Source organism: Pseudophryne corroboree, chromosome 4, assembly GCF_028390025.1.
Source record: "Pseudophryne corroboree isolate aPseCor3 chromosome 4, aPseCor3.hap2, whole genome shotgun sequence".
NCBI classification, from domain to species: Eukaryota; Metazoa; Chordata; class Amphibia; order Anura; family Myobatrachidae; genus Pseudophryne; species Pseudophryne corroboree.
Genome location: NC_086447.1, coordinates 85,844,115 through 85,864,871, shown reverse-complemented (window position 1 = coordinate 85,864,871; position 20,757 = coordinate 85,844,115). Strand labels below are relative to the sequence as shown.

At 47.2% G+C, this 20,757-nt stretch overlaps 1 protein-coding gene across 1 annotated transcript in view; it reads left to right on the top strand.

The window, feature by feature from the left end:
- LOC134908950 (24-hydroxycholesterol 7-alpha-hydroxylase) overlaps positions 1 to 20,757 on the top strand; it is a 182,836-nt gene that overhangs the window by 152,719 nt on the left and 9,360 nt on the right. The window contains exon 12 of the mRNA XM_063915222.1: positions 15,498 to 15,588. Coding sequence (XP_063771292.1) covers positions 15,498 to 15,569 — 72 coding nt within the window. The 3' untranslated portion in view covers positions 15,570 to 15,588. The remainder of the gene's footprint in view (positions 1 to 15,497; positions 15,589 to 20,757) is intronic.

Genomic DNA, 20,757 nt, shown 5'->3' with positions numbered 1-20,757 from the left:
TTGTGGAATGGGCATTTACAGATTTTGGCTGTGGCAGGCCTGCCACAGAATGTGCAAGTTGAATTGTACTACAAATCCAACGAGCAATAGTCTGCTTAGAAGCAGGAGCACCCAGCTTTTTGGGTGCATACAATATAAACAGCAAGTCAGACTTTCTGACTCCAGCCGTCCTGGAATTATATATATATATATATATATTGTGACAAGAACACTGGGATAGTGTTTGAGGGCAGGTATATTTGTCCCAGGTTCTTGTCTTACATGTTTTAGAAAATGTTAACTTCTAGGAAAAATGCTTTTTGTTTTGTCTGAACCTTTTCAGTTTGCTGTAAAAGCTGGGAAAAGGCTCTGAGAGAGAGATAAGGCGAGTTCTAGACATTGGGCCCAGTTCGGGTCTTTGGCCTCACAGAGGGCTAATCAGGGTTTCAGCTGTGTAAGAGTGATATAGTGCTTCTAACCTGATTAGTATGGGCAGACTGCCTGGGAAGGCTGCAGGATCTGTGTGTGAGAGACACGCTTTCTGATGCAAGTAAGCTATACAGTATGTACTGAAGAACTCTGTGTTTTGTTTAGTGACAGTTAGGAACATCTTATGTTTAGTTAGTGCCGGACAGGCAAGGTATTTTTATTTTGGGGTTTGTTTTATTTTCTGTTTCAATAAAACTGGCCGGGGTCAGTTGTACCAGAAACTGGACTTGTGTTGTTCCTCAGCTGCTGCGGGCTGCCATATTCCCCAGGAAAAGGCACCTTGCACCCCTACAGTGTTACAACTTGGTGGAGAATGCGAGCAGGCCGTTCTGCGCATAAGTGAAAGCAGCAGCTTTGTGAGGCCTGCAGAAAACGGTGGTTTATGCAGATACAGCCCAGTGTGAAGTTACTGAGACTCACCCCTGAGGGTTTGATATATGTCCTGGGTGAAAGCAGCTGCAAAGCCGCCTGAAAAATCTGTTGACATGGAGGATCTGCTTAAAGCCTTGCTGCAAGCTACAGCGGCTCAGCAGGAGGCCAACCGACAGCAGCAGGTGGCAATGGAGGAAAATTGGAGACTACAGCAGGTGGCAATGGAGGAAAATAAGAGACAACAGCAGGCAGTTGTTGATGAACTTTACAGGCAACAGCGTCAGGATAGAGAGGCCTTAACAGAAGTGGTGCAGAGACTTGCAGCTCGGGTTGGAGATGTGGCCGTCAGTGCTCCAACCAGCTCTAGTTCTATACGGGCCAGTCACTTCCTGCAGAAAATGACAGAGGCTGATGATGTGGAGGCCTATCTGACCACGTTTGAAAGGACTGCCGAGCGTGAGAACTGGCCGAAAGCACAGTGGGCCAGTCTGCTGGCACCTTTCCTGTCAGGTGAGCCCCAAAAAGCTTACTTTGATTTAAGCCCTGCTGAGGCTCGGGACTATGATAAACTAAAGACTGAGATCCTGACCCGCCTGGGAGTCACGCTGTCAGTACGAGCACAACGGGTGCACCGTTGGCTGTACGCCATGGAGAAGCCTCCGCGCTCCCAGATGCACGACCTTATTCAGCTAACAAAAAAATGGCTGCAGCCAGAGACATTAACTGGTCCCCAGATGGTGGAAAGAGTCGTCATGGACCGCTACTTGAGATCTTTGCCCATGGTCCTGCGCAAGTGGGTGAGCCATGGAAACCCGGGTACTGCTGACCAATTAGTGGACATGGTAGAGAGGTATTTGGCAGCAGAGGAACTACTGATGACCACCCAGCAACCCATAGGTCCTCGACAGCGCCCTTCAGTAAAGACTGGTAAGACTGTTCCGTGGGAAAACGTTGCTGGGCGGTTAAGAGAACACAAGGCTGGAGAGACTGTAAACACTGGCCCTGGAAACAGGCCAATGGGGCTAGAACGGTCTATGCTGCCCAAATGGGTTGATAATCGTGTGGTTAAATGTTTTAGGTGTGGTATGCCAGGTCATGTTATTGCCAATTGCCCAGTCACGCAAGAACCCATGCAATGTGATGCTGCCTTTGAATGTCGCAGAATGTCTTTCTTTGCTAGGTTAGCCTGTACTGTGGTACCTTCACCTGAGCTGGAAAAACAAATGTGTGATGTGTTCTTAGAAGGTAACCGGGTAGAGGCCTTGCTAGATTCAGGAAGTTTAGTTACCCTCGTGAAAGCTGGGTTAGTGAACCCCTTAAAGGTCCAGCAAATACCTATTGGGGTAACTTGCATACACGGGGATACCCAATATTATGCCACTGCTGAGGTGAATATAGAAACTTGTTGTGGGTCAGCAAGGGTTAAAGTGGGACTGGTCCCTACCTTGGTGCATGAGGCCATAATAGGGAGGGATTTTCCTCATTTTTGGAAACTGTGGGAATCACGGTTGTCAACAGATGTGAGAAGTAAAAAACCAGTTGATAATACCGGTGATTTTATGGATGTACGTGGGTCTTCGGAACTTTCTGTCCCTTTGCCTTTTGCTAGTTTGGCTGGGGAAGTGACAGATGGGGAGTCCAGTGAGGACCCTCTTGCCGGGAACAGAGACATAGTAGTTAGAACTGAAAGCGTGCCTGACCTGGAGGTAAAGAAGGATCTGTTTGCGTCTGAACAGTTAAAGGATCCTACCTTAATAAAGGCTAGAGAGAATGTTAAGATTGTTAATGGGGAACCTGTGGTACCAGGTGACAGGGTTACGTATCCCCACATGGCCATCTGTAATGAGCTCTTGTACCACATTGTCAAAAGGGGTGAGGATGTGGTGGAACAGCTGGTAGTTCCCCAGCCTTATCGGAGAACGGTACTAGATTTAGCTCATAGTCACGTTACCGCAGGACATTTAGGGGCAGAAAAAACCACTGAAAGAGTTTTACAAAGGTTCTTTTGGCCAGGGGTTTATAAAGAAGTGTCTGAATATTGTTCTTCCTGTCCTGAATGCCAGTATCATGCCCCTAGACCCCATTTCAGGAGCCCACTAGTTCCCATGCCTATTATAGAGGTCCCGTTTGACAGAATAGCCATGGATCTCGTGGGGCCCTTGTTAAAGTCTGCTCGGGGCCATCAGTATATCCTGGTAATTATGGACTATGCCACTCGATATCCTGAGGCTGTCCCTTTACGCACTATCACAACCAAGGCGATAGCTAGGGAGCTGGTGCAGGTATTTAGTAGAGTGGGAATACCAAAAGAAATTTTGACTGACCAAGGTACTCCATTTATGTCAAGGATCATGAAAGAATTGTGCAAGTTATTTAAGGTCACTCACCTCAGGACGTCCATCTACCATCCCCAAACTGACGGGTTGGTGGAAAGGTTTAATAAAACATTAAAAAGTATGTTAAAAAAGGTTGTTGAGAGAGATGGGAAAAACTGGGATTGTTTGTTGCCCTACTTGTTAATGGCCATCAGAGAAGTCCCTCAGTCCTCTACGGGGTTTTCTCCATTTGATTTGTTGTATGGTAGACACCCCAGAGGGCTGTTGGATATTGCCAAAGAGACGTGGGAAGGACAGCCCACTCCTTATAGAAGCGTTATTGAGCATGTAACACAAATGCAGGATAGGATTGCAGCCGTGGTACCTGTTGTCAGAGAGCACATGGAACAGGCCCAAAGTGCTCAACAGAGGGTCTATAACCGGAGTGCCAAGATACGGGAATTTGCTCCTGGAGATAGAGTTCTTGTTTTGGTACCCACTGTGGAAAGCAAATTCCTAGCTAAATGGCAGGGTCCATTTGAGATTAGGGAAAAAGTGAATGAGGTTAATTACAAAGTATACCAGCCGGGAAAGAGAAAACCCGAACAGATCTACCATGTTAACTTAATCAAACCCTGGAAAGATAGGTTGTCTCTGTCAGCGGAGCCTTGCCCTTCGGTGTCTTCACCCCGGTTGCTTCCCGCAGTGAAGGTGTCAGAGACATTATCAGCTGATCAGAACAATCAGGTTAAAGAATTTCTCATCCAAAATAGGGAGGTATTTTCAGAGCTGCCTGGCCGAACGACCATAATAAAACATGACATTGTCACAGAACAAGGGGTCAGGGTTCATTTAAAGCCATATAGGATTCCTGAAGCTCAGCGAGAAGCTATTTCTAAGGAAGTTAAAACCATGTTAGAACTTGGAGTCATAGAGGAGTCTAACAGTGAGTGGTCCAGTCCCATAGTGCTCATCCCGAAGCCCGACGGTAGCATACGCTTCTGTAATGACTTTCGTAAGTTAAATGAGGTGTCCAAGTTTGACGCATACCCCATGCCCCGTGTGGATGAGCTTGTAGAAAGGCTGGGAACAGCCAGGTTTCTCACCACATTGGACCTGACCAAAGGTTACTGGCAAATACCTTTATCTGATAGCGCCAAAGAAAAAACAGCCTTTTCGGTTCCGGAGGGGCTGTACCAGTATAAGATGTTACCCTTTGGGTTGCATGGGGCTCCAGCAACCTTTCAACGGGCGATGGATAAAATTTTGAGGCCCCATAGAAAATATGCAGCTGCCTATTTGGATGATGTGGTAATTCACAGTACAGACTGGGGGTCCCATTTGGTTAAAGTACAAGCAGTACTGGACTCAATCAGAGAGGCAGGGTTAACTGCTAACCCAAAGAAGTGCTGCCTCGCAATGGAGGAGGTCAAATACTTGGGCTTCACCATAGGCAGAGGTCTGATTAGGCCCCAATTGAATAAAGTTGATGCTATTCAAAACTGGCCTCGTCCAGTGAATAAAAAACAGGTAAGGGCTTTTTTGGGAATTACTGGGTACTATAGACGGTTTATTCCTAATTTTGCGACCACAGCGGTGCCGTTGTCAGACCTTACCAAAGGGAAGCAGTCAAATGTGGTGAAATGGAACCCTGATGCAGAAAAGGCGTTCCAAGCATTAAAAGTGGCTTTGTGTTCACAACCGGTGTTGATAACACCAGATTTTTCAAAAGAATTTGTGGTACAGACAGATGCCTCAGAGGTAGGGATAGGTGCTGTGCTGTCCCAAACCAGAGATGGGGACGAACACCCTATCATTTATTTGAGTAGGAAACTCAATGAGCATGAAAAAAGGTATGCCATTAAGTGGGCACTAGATACCTTGAGATATTACCTCTTGGGTAGACAATTCAGACTAGTGACAGACCATGCCCCTTTAAAATGGATGTATGTAAATAGAGGCAAGAATGCTCGTGTAACTAGATGGTTTCTAGCGTTGCAGGACTTTAAGTTTACTGTCGAACATAGACCGGGAACATAATTGGCCAACGCAGATGCATTGTCTCGCATCTTCTGTTTGGGGGCTACAAGTGTTCCGGCCCCTAGGTCGAAACAGGGGAGGGGGATATGTGACAAGAACACTGGGATAGTGTTTGAGGGCAGGTATATTTGTCCCAGGTTCTTGTCTTACATGTTTTAGAAAATGTTAACTTCTAGGAAAAATGCTTTTTGTTTTGTCTGAACCTTTTCAGTTTGCTGTAAAAGCTGGGAAAAGGCTCTGAGAGAGAGATAAGGCGAGTTCTAGACATTGGGCCCAGTTCGGGTCTTTGGCCTCACAGAGGGCTAATCAGGGTTTCAGCTGTGTAAGAGTGATATAGTGCTTCTAACCTGATTAGTATGGGCAGACTGCCTGGGAAGGCTGCAGGATCTGTGTGTGAGAGACACGCTTTCTGATGCAAGTAAGCTATACAGTATGTACTGAAGAACTCTGTGTTTTTTTTAGTGACAGTTAGGAACATCTTATGTTTAGTTAGTGCCGGACAGGCAAGGTATTTTTATTTTGGGGTTTGTTTTATTTTCTGTTTCAATAAAACTGGCCGGGGTCAGTTGTACCAGAAACTGGACTTGTGTTGTTCCTCAGCTGCTGCGGGCTGCCATATTCCCCAGGAAAAGGCACCTTGCACCCCTACAGTGTTACAATATATATATATATATATTTTCAGGGCCCTGACAACGTCTAGCAACTTGGAGTCCTCCAAGTCCCTAGTAGCCGCAGGCACCACAATAGGTTGTTTCAGGTGAAACGCTGACACCACCTTAGGAAGAAACTGGGGACGAGTCCCAGTTCTGCCCCGTCCGAATGGAAAATCAAATATGGGCTTTTGTAAGACAAAGCCGCCAATTCTGACAATCGCCTAGCCGAGGCCAGGGCCAACAGCATGGTCACTTTCCATGTGAGATATTTCAAATCCACAGATTTGAGCGGTTCAAACCAATATGATTTGAGGAATCCCAACACTACTTTGAGATCCCACGGTGCCACTGGAGGCACAAAAGGGGCTGTATATGCAATACTCCCTTGACAAATGTCTGGACTTCAGGAACTGAAGCCAATTCTTTCTGGAAGAAAATCTACAGGGCCGAAACTTGAACCTTAATGGACCCCAATTTGAGGCTCATAAACACTCCTGTTTTCAGGAAGTGCAGAAATCGACCTAGTTGAAATTTCTTCGTGGGGCCTTCCTGGCCTCACCCACGCAACATATTTTCACCACCTGTGGTGATAACGTTGTGCGGTCACCTCCTTCCTGGCTTTGACCAGGGTAGGTATGACCTCTTCCGGAATGCCTTTTCCCTTAGAATCCGGCGTTCAACCGCCATGCCGTCAAACGCAGCCGCGGTAAGTCTTGGAACAGACATGGTACTTGCTGAAGCAAGTCCCTTCTTAGCTCCTGAGGCCATTAGTCCTCTATGAGCATCTCTTGAAGTTCCGGGTACCAAGTCCCTCTTGGCCAATCCGGAGCCACGAGTATAGTTCTTACTCCTCTACGTCTTATAATTCTCAATACCTTGGTTATGAGAAGCAGAGGAGGGAACCCATACACCGACTGTTACACCCACGGTGTTACCAGGACATCCACAGCTATCGCCTGAAGGTCTCGTGACCTGGCGCAATACCTGTCCCGTTTTTTGTTCGGGCGGGACGCCATCATGTCCACCTTTGGTCTTTCCCAACGGTTCACAATCATGCTGAAAACTTCCCTATGAAGTTCCCACTCTCCCGGGTGGAGGTCGTGCCTGCTGAGGAAGTCTGCTTCCCAGTCGTCCACTCCCGGAATGAACACTGCTGACAGTGCTATCACATGATTTTCCGCCTAGCGAAAAATCCTTGCAGTTTTGCCACTGCCCTCCTGCTTCTTGTGCCGCCCTTTCTGTTTACGTGGGCGACTGCCGTGATGTTATCCCACTGGATCAATACCGGCTGACCTTGAAGCAGAGGTCTTGCTAAGTTTAGAGCATTATAAATTTGCTCTTAGCTCCAGTATATTTATGTGGAGAGAATTCTCCAGACTTGATCACACTCCCTGGAAATTTTTTCCCTGTGTGACTGCTCCCCAGCCTCTCAGGCTGGCCTCCGTGGTCACCAGCATCCAATCCTGAATGCCGAATCTACGGCCCTCTAGAAGATGAGCACTCTGTAATCACCACAGGAGAGACACCCTTGTCCTTGGATATAGGGTTATCCGCTGATGCATCTGAAGATGCGATCCGGACCATTTGTCCAGCAGATCCCACTGAAGAGTTCTTGCGTGAAATCTGCCGAATGGACTCGCTTCGTAATAAGCCACCATTTTTACCAGGACTCTTGTGCAATGATGCACTGACACTTTTCCTGGTTTTAGGAGGATCCCGATTAGCTCGGATAACTCCCTGGCTTTCTCCTCTGGGAGAAACACCTTTTTCTGGACTGTGTCCAGAATCATCCCTAGGACCAGCAGACGTGTCGTCGGAACAACTGCGGTTTTGGAATATTTAGAATCCACCCGTGTTGTCGTAGAACTACTTGAGATAGTGCTACTCCGACCTCCAACTGTTCTCTGGACCTTGTTCTTATCAGGAGGTCGTCCATTTTCTTTGAAGACGAATCCTCATTTCGGTCATTACCTTGGTAAGGACCCGGGGTGCCTTGGACAATCCAACGGCATCGTCTGAAACTGATAGTGACAGTTCTGTACCACGAACCTGAGATACCCTTGGTGAGAAAGGCAAATTTTGGGACATGGAGGTAAGCATCCCTGATGTCCCGGGACACCATATAGTCCCCTTCTTCCCGGTTCGCTATCACTGCTCTGAGTGACTCCATCTGGATTTGAACCTTTGTAAGTGTTCAAATATTTCAGATTTAGAATAGGTCTCACCTAGCCTTCTGGCTTCAGTACCACAATATAGTGTGGAATAATACCCCTTTCCCTGTTGTAGGAGGGGTAATTTTATTATCACCTGCTGGGAATACAGCTTGTGAATTGTTTTCAATACTGCCTCCCTGTCGGAGGGAGACATTGGTACAGCAGACTACAGGAACCTGCGAGGGGGAAACGTCTCGACATTCCAATCTGTACCCCTTGGATACTACTTGTAGGATCCAGGGGTCCTGTACGGTCCTAGCGTCATGCTGAGAACTTGGTAGAAGCGGTGGAGGGCTTCTGTTCCTGGGAATGGGCTGCCTGCTGCAGTCTTCTTCCCTTTCCTCTATCCCTGGGTAGATATGACTCTTATAGGGACGAAAGGACTGAGGCTGAAAAGACGGTGTCTTTTTCTGCAGAGATGTGACTTAGGGTAAAAAACGGTGGATTTTCCAGCAGTTGCCGTGGCCACCAGGTCCCATGGACCGACCCCAAATAACTCCTCCCCTTTATACGGCAATACATCTTTGTGCCGTTTGGAATCTGCATCACCTGACCACTGTCGTGTCCATAAACATCTTCTTGCAGATATGGACATCGCATTTACTCTTGATGCCAGAGTGCAAATATCCCTCTGCGCATCTCGCATATATAGAAAAGCATCCTTTAAATGCTCTATAGTCAATAAAATACTGTCCCTGTCAAGGGTATCAATATTTTTAGTCAGGGAATCCGACCAAGCCACCTCAGCTCTGCACATCCAGGCTGAGGCGATCGCTGGTCGCAGTATAACACCAGCATGTGTGTGTATACTTTTTAGGATATTTTCCAGCCTCCTATCTGTAGATGGTACCGCCACTTGTTCTGATAAGCATGTGAGCGCCTTATCCACCCTAAGGGGTGTTTCCCAACGCGCCCTAACTTCTGGCGGGAAAGGGTATACCGCCAATAATTTTCTATCGGGGGAAACCCACGCATCATCACACACTTCATTTAATTTATCTGATTCAGGAAAAACTACAGGTAGTTTTTTCACATCCCACATAATACCCTTTTTTGTGGTACTTGTAGTATCAGAAATATGTAACACCTCCTTCATTGCCCTTAACGTGTGGCCCTAAAGGAAAATACGTTTGTTTCTTCACCGTCGACACTGAAATCAGTGTCCGTGTCTGGGTCTGTGTCGACCGACTGAGGTAAATGGGCGTTTTACAGCCCCTGACGGTGTTTGAGACGCCTGGACAGGTACTAATTTGATCGCCGGCCGTCTCATGTCGTCAACCGGCTTGCAGCGTGTTGACATTATCACGTAATTCCATAAATAAGCCATCCATTCCGGTGTCGACTCCCTAGAGAGTGACATCACCATTACAGGCAATTTGCTCCGCCTCCTCACCAACATTTTCCTCATACATGTCGACACACACGTACCGACATACAGCACACACATAGGGAATGCTCTAATAGAGGACAGGACCCACTAGCCCTTTGGGGAGACAGAGGGAGAGTTTGCCAGCACACACCAAAACGCTATAATTATACAGGGACAACCTTTATATAAGTGTTCCTCCCTTATAGCATTTAATATATATTCATATCGCCAAATCAGTGCCCCCCCTCTCTGTTTTAACCCTGTTTCTGTAGTGCAGTGCAGGGGAGAGCATGGGAGCCTTCCCACCAGCATTTCTGTGAGGGAAAATGGCGCTGTGTGCGGAGGAGAATAGGCCCCGCCCCCTTTTCGGCGGGCTTCTTCTCCGGAGTTTGTGATATCTGGCAGGGGTTAAATACATCCATATAGCCTCAAGGGCTATATGTGATGTATTTTTCGCCATACAGGTATTATACATTGCTGCCCAGGGCGCCCCCCCCCCCCGCGCCCTGCACCCTCCGTGACCGCTGTGTGAAGTGTGCTGACAACAATGGCGCACAGCTGCAGTGCTGTGCGCTACCTGATGAAGACTGAAAGTCTTCTGCCGCCTGGTTCCGGACCTCTTCAATCTTCAGCATCTGCAAGGGGGGTCGGCGGCGCGGCTCCGGGACGAACCCCAGGGCGAGACCTGTGTTCCGACTCCCTCTGGAGCTAATGGTGTCCAGTAGCCTAAGAAGCCAATCCATCCTGCACGCAGGTGAGTTCACTTCTCTCCCCTAAGTCCCTCGTAGCAGTGAGCCTGTTGCCAGCAGGACTCACTGAAAATAAAGAACCTAAAAACTTTTTCTAAGCAACTCTTTAAGAGAGCCACCTAGATTGCACCCTGCTCGGACGGGCACAAAAACCTAACTGAGGCTTGGAGGAGGGTCATAGGGGGAGGAGCCAGTACACACCATGTGATCCTAAAAGCTTACTTTTTGTGCCCTGTCTCCTGCGGAGCCGCTAATCCCCATGGTCCTGACGGAGTCCCCAGCATCCACTAGGACGTTAGAGAAAATAGTGAAAAACTAATGTCTACCTTTTGTCTTGTCGACCTAGAACATGTCGACCTAGGCACCATGTCGACATAGAAGCCCTGTCGACCTACTGAATGTCCACCATTAGTGGTCAACCTAATGACTGTCGACCTAATGACCGTATCCCGTTAGGGTTGGGCACCACCGTGAAGGGTTAGGCACTGGGAATGGGGGGGGGGGGGGGCTTAGGGTCAGGAAGGGAGGGTTGGGGTATGGGGTTAGGATTACAATACTTACCTACTAGGTGTTGGGATCCTGCGCATTGGGATGCGGCTGTCGGTATTCGGACCGCCAGCATACCAAGCGTCGGGATCCCGATACCATCCCTACTCAGCATTACAGTGTCAACTCCAAATCCTAGTGTCACATTAAATATCATGACAAACAGGGAAATATTAGGGGTGTCAGGTGCAGAGCATCGAGCTCTAATGTGAGAATTTTGTCCATCTGTTTTATATACAGGGGCAGATGTATTAAGCCTGGAGAAGTGATAAAGCAGTGATAAGTGGAAGGTGATAGCGCACCAGCCAATCAGCTCCTAACTGTTCATTTACATATTGGAGCTGATTGGCTGATGCTGTATCACCTTGCATTTATCACTGCTTTATCACTTTTCCAGGCTTAATACATCTGCCCCACAGTGCCTTGCAGAAGCATTACAACCCTTCTCCAATTTTCTAATTTGAAAAAATAACAAATTTCCACAATGAAATATTGTCCGCTGAGATACTTTATTTCAAAGCACTGAAACGCCATTTTGTTTGTGACATCTTTAAAAATAAATAAATAAATAAAAACAATACAGGTTGAGTCTCCCGTATCCAAATTGCTTGGGACCAGAAATATTTTGGATTTAGGCTTTTCCATATTTTGGGATATTTGCATACCGTAATGAGAGATCTTGGGGGTGGGACTTAAGTATACACACAGAATGCATTTATGTTTCATATACACCTTATACACACAGCCTGAGGGTCATTTTATAACAATATTTTTTTTTAGCATTTTGTGCATGAAACAAAGTTTAAGTACATTGGACCGAATTCATGTTTATATGCAATGCCGATGTTCACGCAACGGAGCAGTTACCGTCAGACTGTGCATGTGCCGCAATTGCATTGCACATGCGCCAAGGTACCAAGGTGATTTCGTTCGCAGTGAAATTCTTAAAGCAGGATGTTTAGCAGGAACAGACTGTTTCGGGGAGGGAATGGGGTGTGATGGAAAAACACAAGCGTGTCACGGTTGTTTTTGGGGTGTGTATCTGCCTTTAGCTGCGATCATGTACGTACAAGCACATACCGTGCCCACTCTGCATAGCCATAGGTCTACCCTAGCAGTCAGTGTTCCTCGTTTTGTGTATAGTCTGCGTATGTGTATGCACTTGTGATTGAGTTAGCGATGGCTCCGGTGGCTTCTGTCTTCTTTCCTGGGCACCAGCTTCACTTGCGTTGATTACCAAATCTGTAGCCTAAACAAATCGCAGCTACGTAGTCAAGCATGTACAAACATGACTTGGGGGTCTATTTACTAAGCCTTGGACGGAGATAAAGTGGATGGAGGTAAAGTACCAGCCAATCAGCTACTAACATTCATTTTTTAAACCCAGCCTGTGACATGGCAGTTGGGAGCCAATTGGCTGGGCCTTTATCTCCTTTGACTTTATCTCCATCCAAAGCTTAGTAAATAGACCCCTTAGGCCCATTGGGGCAGATGTATTAAGCCTGGAGAAGTGATAAAGCAGTGATAAGTGCAAGGTGATAATGCACCAGTCAATCAGCTCCAATATGTAAATTTACAGTTAGGAGCTGATTGGCTGGTGCATTATCACCTTCCACTTATCACTGCTTTATCACTTCTCCAGGCTTAATACATCAGCCCCACTGAACCATCAGACTGTAAAGGTGTCACTATCTCTGTCACGCTCAGAAAATTACGTATTTCAGAATTCTGGATATGGAGACTCAACCTGTTTATGCTATTTGCATAAGTATTTAATCCCCACATTTAAATATTTTGTAGAGCCACCTTTATACAGCAGTAACAGCAAGTCTCCTAGGAAGTACTGTATGCTCCAGCATTGCACAATACTCCGTTTGGACATGCTTCCAGTAAGATTTGTTCCAGGTTGTTTAGCTTGGTTAGATCACTCTTGTGCACCCTACAGTATATTCAAATAGTACCACACATTCTCAATAGGCGTGAGATCAGAGTTTTACCTGGGACATTGTAAGACACTTTTTGGTTGTTGAGCCACTTCAATGATTACCTTTGTGCCATGGATCATTGGGGGTCATTCCGAGTTGATCGCTCGCTAGCAACTTTTACACGCCGCCTATGGGGGAGTGTATTTTCGCTTTGCAAGTGTGCGATCACATGTGCCCCCGAGCGGGCCGAAAAAATGTTGTGCAGTTTCTAAGTAGCTCTAGACTTACTCAGCCCTTGCGATCATTTCAGCCTGTCTGTTCCGGATATGACGTCAGACACCCGCCCTGCAAACGCCTGGACACGCCTGCGTTTTTCCAACCACTCCCTGAAAACGATCAGTTGACACCCATAAACGCACTCTTCCTGTCAATCACCGTGCGTTCGGCTGTGCAAATGGATTCTTCGTTAAATCCATCGCTCAGCAACAAAACGCTTTGTACTCGTACGAAGCGCCTGTGCATTGCGGTGCATACGCATGCGCAGTTTAGCCACGGTTGAGATGATCGCCGCACTGCAAAAAGTTGCTAGCGAGCGATCAACTCGGAATGACCCCCATTGTCCTTCTGAAAGATGAACATTCACCCAAGGGTCAGACTTTAGGGGGCAGATGTCTGTTCTATTGCACTATTTCCCTGTTTTCTGCACCATCCAATATTCCTTTTATTTTAACATGATGGCCAACTCCTGCTGATGAAAAGCAGCCTTCCATATGTCACCATAGGTATATGGTATAGAGTTGCACCATAGATATGGCCTGGCACTATTGCAAGCAGCACTATCCCTCAGTGGGCATTAGCACATCCATGATCAGCGGTTTTTGCACACACAGTTGGCACGGGGAAATCGAGCCAGCAGTGCTGTAATTAGGGTGGTGCGGATGGTGCTTGGCACACAGCTTATTTACCCTGTGAGCGCAACTGGCTGCATCCACCCGTGGTCCCCTTTGTATGTGCCGCCTGCTGCTGTGTTCTGCCCGCTACTGTGTAAGGCCCGATGCAATGTATAATAGTAGTAATGCGCCCGGCTCCTTCCACACCACGACCATTACACATTACAGCAGACCGTGCTGCAGCTGCCTGCCCATGTGCTCCACTCCCCATCTCCTGCAGTGTCTCTTGGGACTGGGAGGGACGTCATGATGTCTCTCCCAGTCCAGTCCCGCAGTGCCATGCGCGTTGGGATGGGAAGCGTGTCGCACAGTGACGGTGCATTAAGCAGCCAGCCGGAGTCAGGACTCAAAGCAAGAGGCAGCAACTTGCGGGCACTAACAGAGGAAGAGGAATGAGGTTAGCAGCAGCGCAGCTCCCTGGTTGGGGGGAGGTGGGAGGGGAGGAATGAATATGAGGAGGTGATGGAGGAGGAATGATGAGAAGGAAGAGAAATCTGGAGGCGGAATGATGAGGAGGAGGAGGAATGATGATGAATGAGGAGGAGGAGAAGAATGTGGAGGAGGAATGATGATGAAGAGGAATGTGGAGGAGGAATGATGAAGAAGAAAAGTAATGTGGAGGAGGAATGATGATGATGATGATGAGGAGGAATGATGATGATGATGATGAGGAGGAGGAATGATGATGATGAGGAGGAGGAATTATGATGTTGAGGAGGGGAATGATGATGAATGAGGAAGATGGAGGAGGCAGAATGATGAAGAGGATGGTCACAAATTGATATGCGTTGCATTGAATCGACTCACAGTTCCACCAATCAGTACTCGCACTCCACATGGAGTAAAAAGTGGTTTTATGTGGGCAGTTCACAAAAGTGGAAATTGAATAGAATCTGAACAAATTTCCTGTGCTTACAAACTGTACATTCCATCATGGACGACAGAGTCATGTGACATGAAATGGTGGACCTGTTAAAACCACACAACATGTCTCTAACACAATTTAAAATAATTGTATCCACCAGTAAACACTGAGCAATCTAAATTAACTAGATGCCAAGATTAAAAAAAAATGTCACTACTTGTGAATGGAACTTTTTTTTTTTATTCTGTCACATTAGGTTTTGCATAATAAATCCCAAAAGATAATTACATTGAAAATTCCTGATTTATGCAACAAAAAATACATCAGTATAACAGAGTGGCAAGTAAACAACAGCACGCATTTCCAACATCGCGCGTATTCCCCGGTGTCTGCTCGTGTCCTTTGTGCGAAACAGATGTGAAGCAAATGTCCGCACATACAATGGTTTCTGAGAGAAGCCAAAATCTTTTGGCAACTTTACACTAGCGGACTAACGGTCTAGGTCTGGAGGGGGCAAATCCGCATAATGGATCCATCTGATTTATATTCAGATAGTGTCACTTTCTTAATCCCTCTGCAGATTTTGTCCAAAATGCAAATCGTCAGAATGAACAACAGAGGAGGAATAAAGGGCTGTGGGTCTATAAAATGTACTAGGAATTCTATAGCTTCTATATTGTGATGCGTCATGTGTTGCTCGTTACATGTGTGTATTTGAGGCTAGAAGGAAGGCGGTTCATGGGGGCATTAAATATTGGGTTGTCGATGGTATCGGGTAATGTAGCCCAGAAGAAGTGTAGATTGTTGTTAAGCAGCAACATGATCACTGTCTGTTACACATTGGCGGCAGCCATCTTGTTGACTGAATCAGTGCTCAAGAGAAGGCACCTAGTAACAGAACTTAGACATGAGGCACCTTGTATTCTACGTGTAGGTCAGGGTGACATTATTATTATTATTATTATTTATTATTACATTTTTAAAGTGGTCTCTGGCGTTACAGTGAGGGGTTTTATCTCTAATGTTTTACAGAGTAATCTACACTTAGTGGGAACTCAGCAGCCTGACGGTCCTTGTCGTGTTCTGTATAAACAAAGAGCATGAAGATAAAACCTCCAGAACAGTAAGTATTACTAGAGTGCTTGGTATTGAGTGTGCTTTGCTCGTCTAGTTACGCATCTGCTCTGGCCAGTGATGTTGTCTGATCACATTCAGGTTGGTTACACGATTGGAGTAGAGTGGTGGAAACAGCATTTTCGCCTCCCTTCCACCCCCCACTTCCCCCTTCCTCTGCAAAAGGACCTTGGTGTTTGGCTTGACCATAACCAGGCCTTGTGTTGCAGTCCCACACACGGTTTGAGCTTATCAAATCCTACAAAGGGGGGACAGTGGGTATGAGGAGAGACATTCATGCAGGCAAAGTACAGTAAAGGTGAGCTGCAGCTGATGCAGACCAGTACATAAGCACATGTGCTCCTGTTGTGAGATGCATCTGTTTTCCCCCGTTACAGAGTAAGAGCAGGTAACACACTGATGTTGGTAACTTCTAATAGACCAGGTGCGTATGCTGTCAATATGGCGGCATACACATCTTGGGATGTATATGGCTCTTTATGTGCGGAAAATGCGCATTTTTAGTGTGCACCTTTTGTGATCAGTTATGCCCATTCGGCTTCTAACCCTGCGTCAATTTGTCAACAACCTAATAAAAACATTCTAAGCAACAAGGAGGCTACAGAGCTGGAGCTGCAGCACAGTCCAAACTTCAAATAGAGGAGTCACCAACTGTCACCCCAACCGCTGCCAAACATCACAGTCCAAACTTCAAATAGAGGAGTCACCAACTGTCACCCCAACTGCTGCCAAACATCACAGTCCGGGACTCACTGGCAGTTGGTGCGGCTCCTCTGTTTGAATTTTGGACTGTGCCGCAGACCCACCTCTGCAGCCGCCACTGCCCATGTAACTGATATGGACCTGATGCACACTTACCATCATGAACACTTTAATGCCTAATTGAATCTACAAATTTGCCCTCATACACCTAGCCTCAGTATGCCGTGTGATGTCAGACACCTGGTGCAAGTGAGCCACTAGGTCCCATGTGACCCAGCTAGCACCGGGCGCCTCTTCCGCATCAGTTTACCCGCAAATGCTTCTTAGCGACAATGCAATGTGCGGTGGAACTCGGTAACACACCGTGTCACACATCAGATTAATCAGTGCAGTCTCCTGGGGTGTGACATTGCGACTAAGACACAGTTTTTGGGTATATAGACGGACGCGCAAGACCTGGCGCGACGAGAGGGGCTGTTTGGCGCGCTTGCGGCAATAATGTATAAGGACACATCTGTAATTTAAATAGTGTTTCAGGAGCGTAACATAAAAGTTGAAGTGAAAGGAATGATCCTGATGTACAAGTTGATCGGAGTTATATCGAAAGGCCGTAAGGTGGTAGAGCATCTTCAAATGCCCCTGGCGGATACTTGGGCGCACTTGAGCAAACAAAAGTGTTGCGCCACATTTGGGGTGGAGCTGGTCTTAAATGTGCCCTGTTGCCCAACGGCTGATGAGAGTTATTGACTGTCCGGATTCCCCACATGGCATATTTGAATCCCGGTTATATTGGAATATTTGTGTGTGCTGTATGTCAACCTTTTTATCTCTGTGTCGTCTCTGTGAGTTATGTGGTGGGGAATGGGCTCCGTAGGGGGAGGATGGTTACGTTGGCATCAGTCAGTAACCTAACTTTCCATTCTGAGGCTCATCTCTACATTGTGTATGGTCATTAGCATTTCCTAGTGAGGAAAACACGATTCCAGCCTAAATCAGGGTCAGATGGACCACATCGGAAAGTGGCTAATGATGTGTTTCCCAGTGACTGGCATGCAGACCCCTATTTCCCAGCAGTGTTATTAGTGGAACTTTGGCTGCATCAGGGCACCTATAAATAGCCCAGGCAAAGATGTAAATAGGAATTTTTGCCTCGTCTGTGACATGTCTTTCCCTCGCTGCTCACAGATACGTATTTACTTCTCATACCTATCTTCAGGGAAGACGTGGGCAGGGCTGGGTAATACTGTATGCACCAATGTGACATGTACCCGCCCACTACGTAGGCCAATGAGCAGGCGTCTGGGAGAATAGCCTGCTCCCAATAATCCCGGAGCTTCCCGGACAAGTAGTCCACTATATGGTCACCCCCTAGTTATGTGCCTGAGCTCAGATCAGTACATATTTACAGTATAATAAAATGACTGAAAATAAAGGACTCATCTGGGGAGGCTGAGGCACATGCCTATGTACTAGACTCGCATTTTATCGGCTGTATGTTTCTGCAACTTTTGAAAATTATTTTCGGTAATTTACTAAGCTGCCGAGTTTCAGTTTTTCATATTTTCTGATGTCGATGGGATTCGTATTGTCGGGCAGTGTTTTACGGGAGTGATTAGTAAAACACTGCCGGATATAACACAATGAAGCCCGGCCGGATCAGTGAGATCCGTGCAGGGCTTCATTGTGTGCAGTATGGAAAATAAGAATTTACTCACCGGTAATTCTATTTCTCGTAGTCCGTAGTGGATGCTGGGAACTCCGTAAGGACCATGGGGAATAGCGGCTCCGCAGGAGACTGGGCACAAATAGAAAGCTTTAGGTTTACCTGGTGTGCACTGGCTCCTCCCCCTATGACCCTCCTCCAGACCTCAGTTAGGATACTGTGCCCGGAAGAGCTGACACAATAAGGAAGGATTTTGAATCCCGGGTAAGACTCATACCAGCCACACCAATCACACCATATAACACGTGATAGGAACCCCGGTTAACAGTATGATAACAATTGGAGCCTCTGAAGAGATGGCTCACAACAAAACCCGATTTTTGTAACAATAACTATGTACAAGTATTGCAGACAATCCGCACTTGGGATGGGCGCCCAGCATCCACTACGGACTACGAGAAATAGAATTACCGGTGAGTAAATTCTTATTTTCTCTGACGTCCTAGTGGATGCTGGGAACTCCGTAAGGACCATGGGGATTATACCAAAGCTCCCAAACGGGCGGGAGAGTGCGGATGACTCTGCAGCACCGAATGAGAAAACTCAAGGTCCTCCTAAGCCAGGGTATCAAATTTGTAAAATTTTACAAAGGTATTTGACCCTGACCAAGTTGCAGCTCGGCAAAGTTGTAAAGCCGAGACCCCTCGGGCAGCCGCCCAAGATGAGCCCACCTTCCTTGTGGAGTGGGCTTTTACAGATTTTGGCTGTGGCAGTCCTGCCACAGAATGCGCAAGCTGAATTGTACTACAAATCCAGCGAGCAATAGTCTGCTTAGAAGCAGGAGCACCCAGCTTGTTGGGTGCTTACAGGATAAACAGCGAGTCAGATTTCCTTACTCCAGCCATCCTGGAAACATATATTTTCAGGGCCCTGACAACGTCCAGCAACTTGGAGTCCTCCAAGTCCTTCGTAGCCGCAGGCACCACAATAGGTTGGTTCAGGTGAAACGCTGAAAACACCTTAGGGAGAAACTGAGGATGCGTCCTCAATTCTGCCCTGTCCGTATGAAAAATCAGATAAGGGCTTTTACAAGATAAGGCCGCCAATTCTGACACACGCCTGGCTGAAGCCAGAGCCAACAGCATGACCACTTTCCACGTGAGATATTTTAAATCCACAGTTTTAAGTGGTTCAAACCAATGTGATTTGAGGAACCCCAAAACTACATTGTGATCCCAAGGTGCCACTGGAGGCACAAAAGGAGGCTGTATATGCAGCACACCCTTGACAAACGTCTGAACTTCAGGAACTGAAGCCAGTTCTTTCTGGAAGAAAATCGACAGGGCCGAAATCTGAACCTTAATGGATCCCAATTTGAGGCCCATAGACACTCCTGTTTGCAGGAAATGCAGAATTCGACCCAGTTGAAATTCCTCTGTTGGGGCCTTCCTGGCCTCCCACCACGCAACATATTTTCGCCAAATGCGGAGATAATGCTTTGCGGTTACATCCTTCCTGGCTTTGATCAGGGTAGGGATGACTTCCTCCGGAATGCCTTTTTCCTTCAGGATCCGGCGTTCAACCGCCATGCCGTCAAACGCAGCCGCGGTAAGTCTTGTAACAGACAGGGTCCCTGCTGAAGCAGGTCCCGTCTTAGAGGTAGAGGCCATGAGTCTTCTGTGAGCATCTCTTGAAGTTCCGGGTACCAAACCCTTCTTGGCCAATCCGGAGCCACGAGTATAGTTCTTACTCCTCTCCGTTTGAGGCGGGACGCCATCATGTCCACCTTTTTGGTTGTTCCCAACGGTTTACAATCATGTGGAAGACTTCTGGGTGAAGTCCCCACTCTCCCGGGTGGAGGTCGTGCCTGCTGAGGAAGTCTGCTTCCCAGTTGTCCACTCCCGGAATACACACTGCTGACAGTGCTATCACATGATTTTCCGCCCATCGGAGAATCCTTGCAGCTTCTGCCATCGCCCTCCTGCTTCTTGCGCCGCCCTGTCTGTTTACATGGGCGACCGCCGTGATGTTGTCTGATTGGATCAGTACCGGCTGGTTCTGAAGCAGGGGCCTTGCTTGACTTAGGGCATTGTAAATGGCCCTTAGCTCCAGAATATTTATGTGAAGCGAAATTTCCTTGGAAATTTCTTCCCTGTGTGACTGCACCCCAGCCCCGAAGGCTGGCATCCGTAGACACCAGGAGCCAGTCCTGTATTCCTAATCTGCGGCCCTCTAGTAGATGAGCCCTCTGCAGCCACCACAGCAGCGACACCCTGTTTCTTGCTGACAGGGTTATCCGCTGTTGTATCTGTACATGGGACCCGGACCATTTGTCCCACAGGTCCCACTGGAACGTCCTTGTGTGGAGCCTTCCGAATGGAATTATGCTTCGTACGAAGCTACCATTTTCCCAGGACTCGTGTGCATTGATGTACCGACACCTGTCCTGGTTTTAGGATGTCTCTGACTAGAAATGACAACTCCTCGGCTTTTTCCACTGGAAGAAACACTCTTTTCTGGTCTGTGTCCAGAATTATTCCCAGGAACAGAAGACGCGTCGTCGGGACCAGCTGTGACTTTGGAATATTGAGAATCCAGCCGTGCTGTTGTAGCACTTCCCGAGAGAGTGCTACCCCCATTACCAACTGTTCTTTGGACCTCGCCTTTATCAGGAGATCATCCAAGTACGGGATAACAAAAACTTCCTTCTTGCGAAGGAGTATCATCATTTCGGTCATTACCTTGGTAAAGACCTTCGGTGCCGTGGGCAGCGTCTGGAACTGATAGTGACAG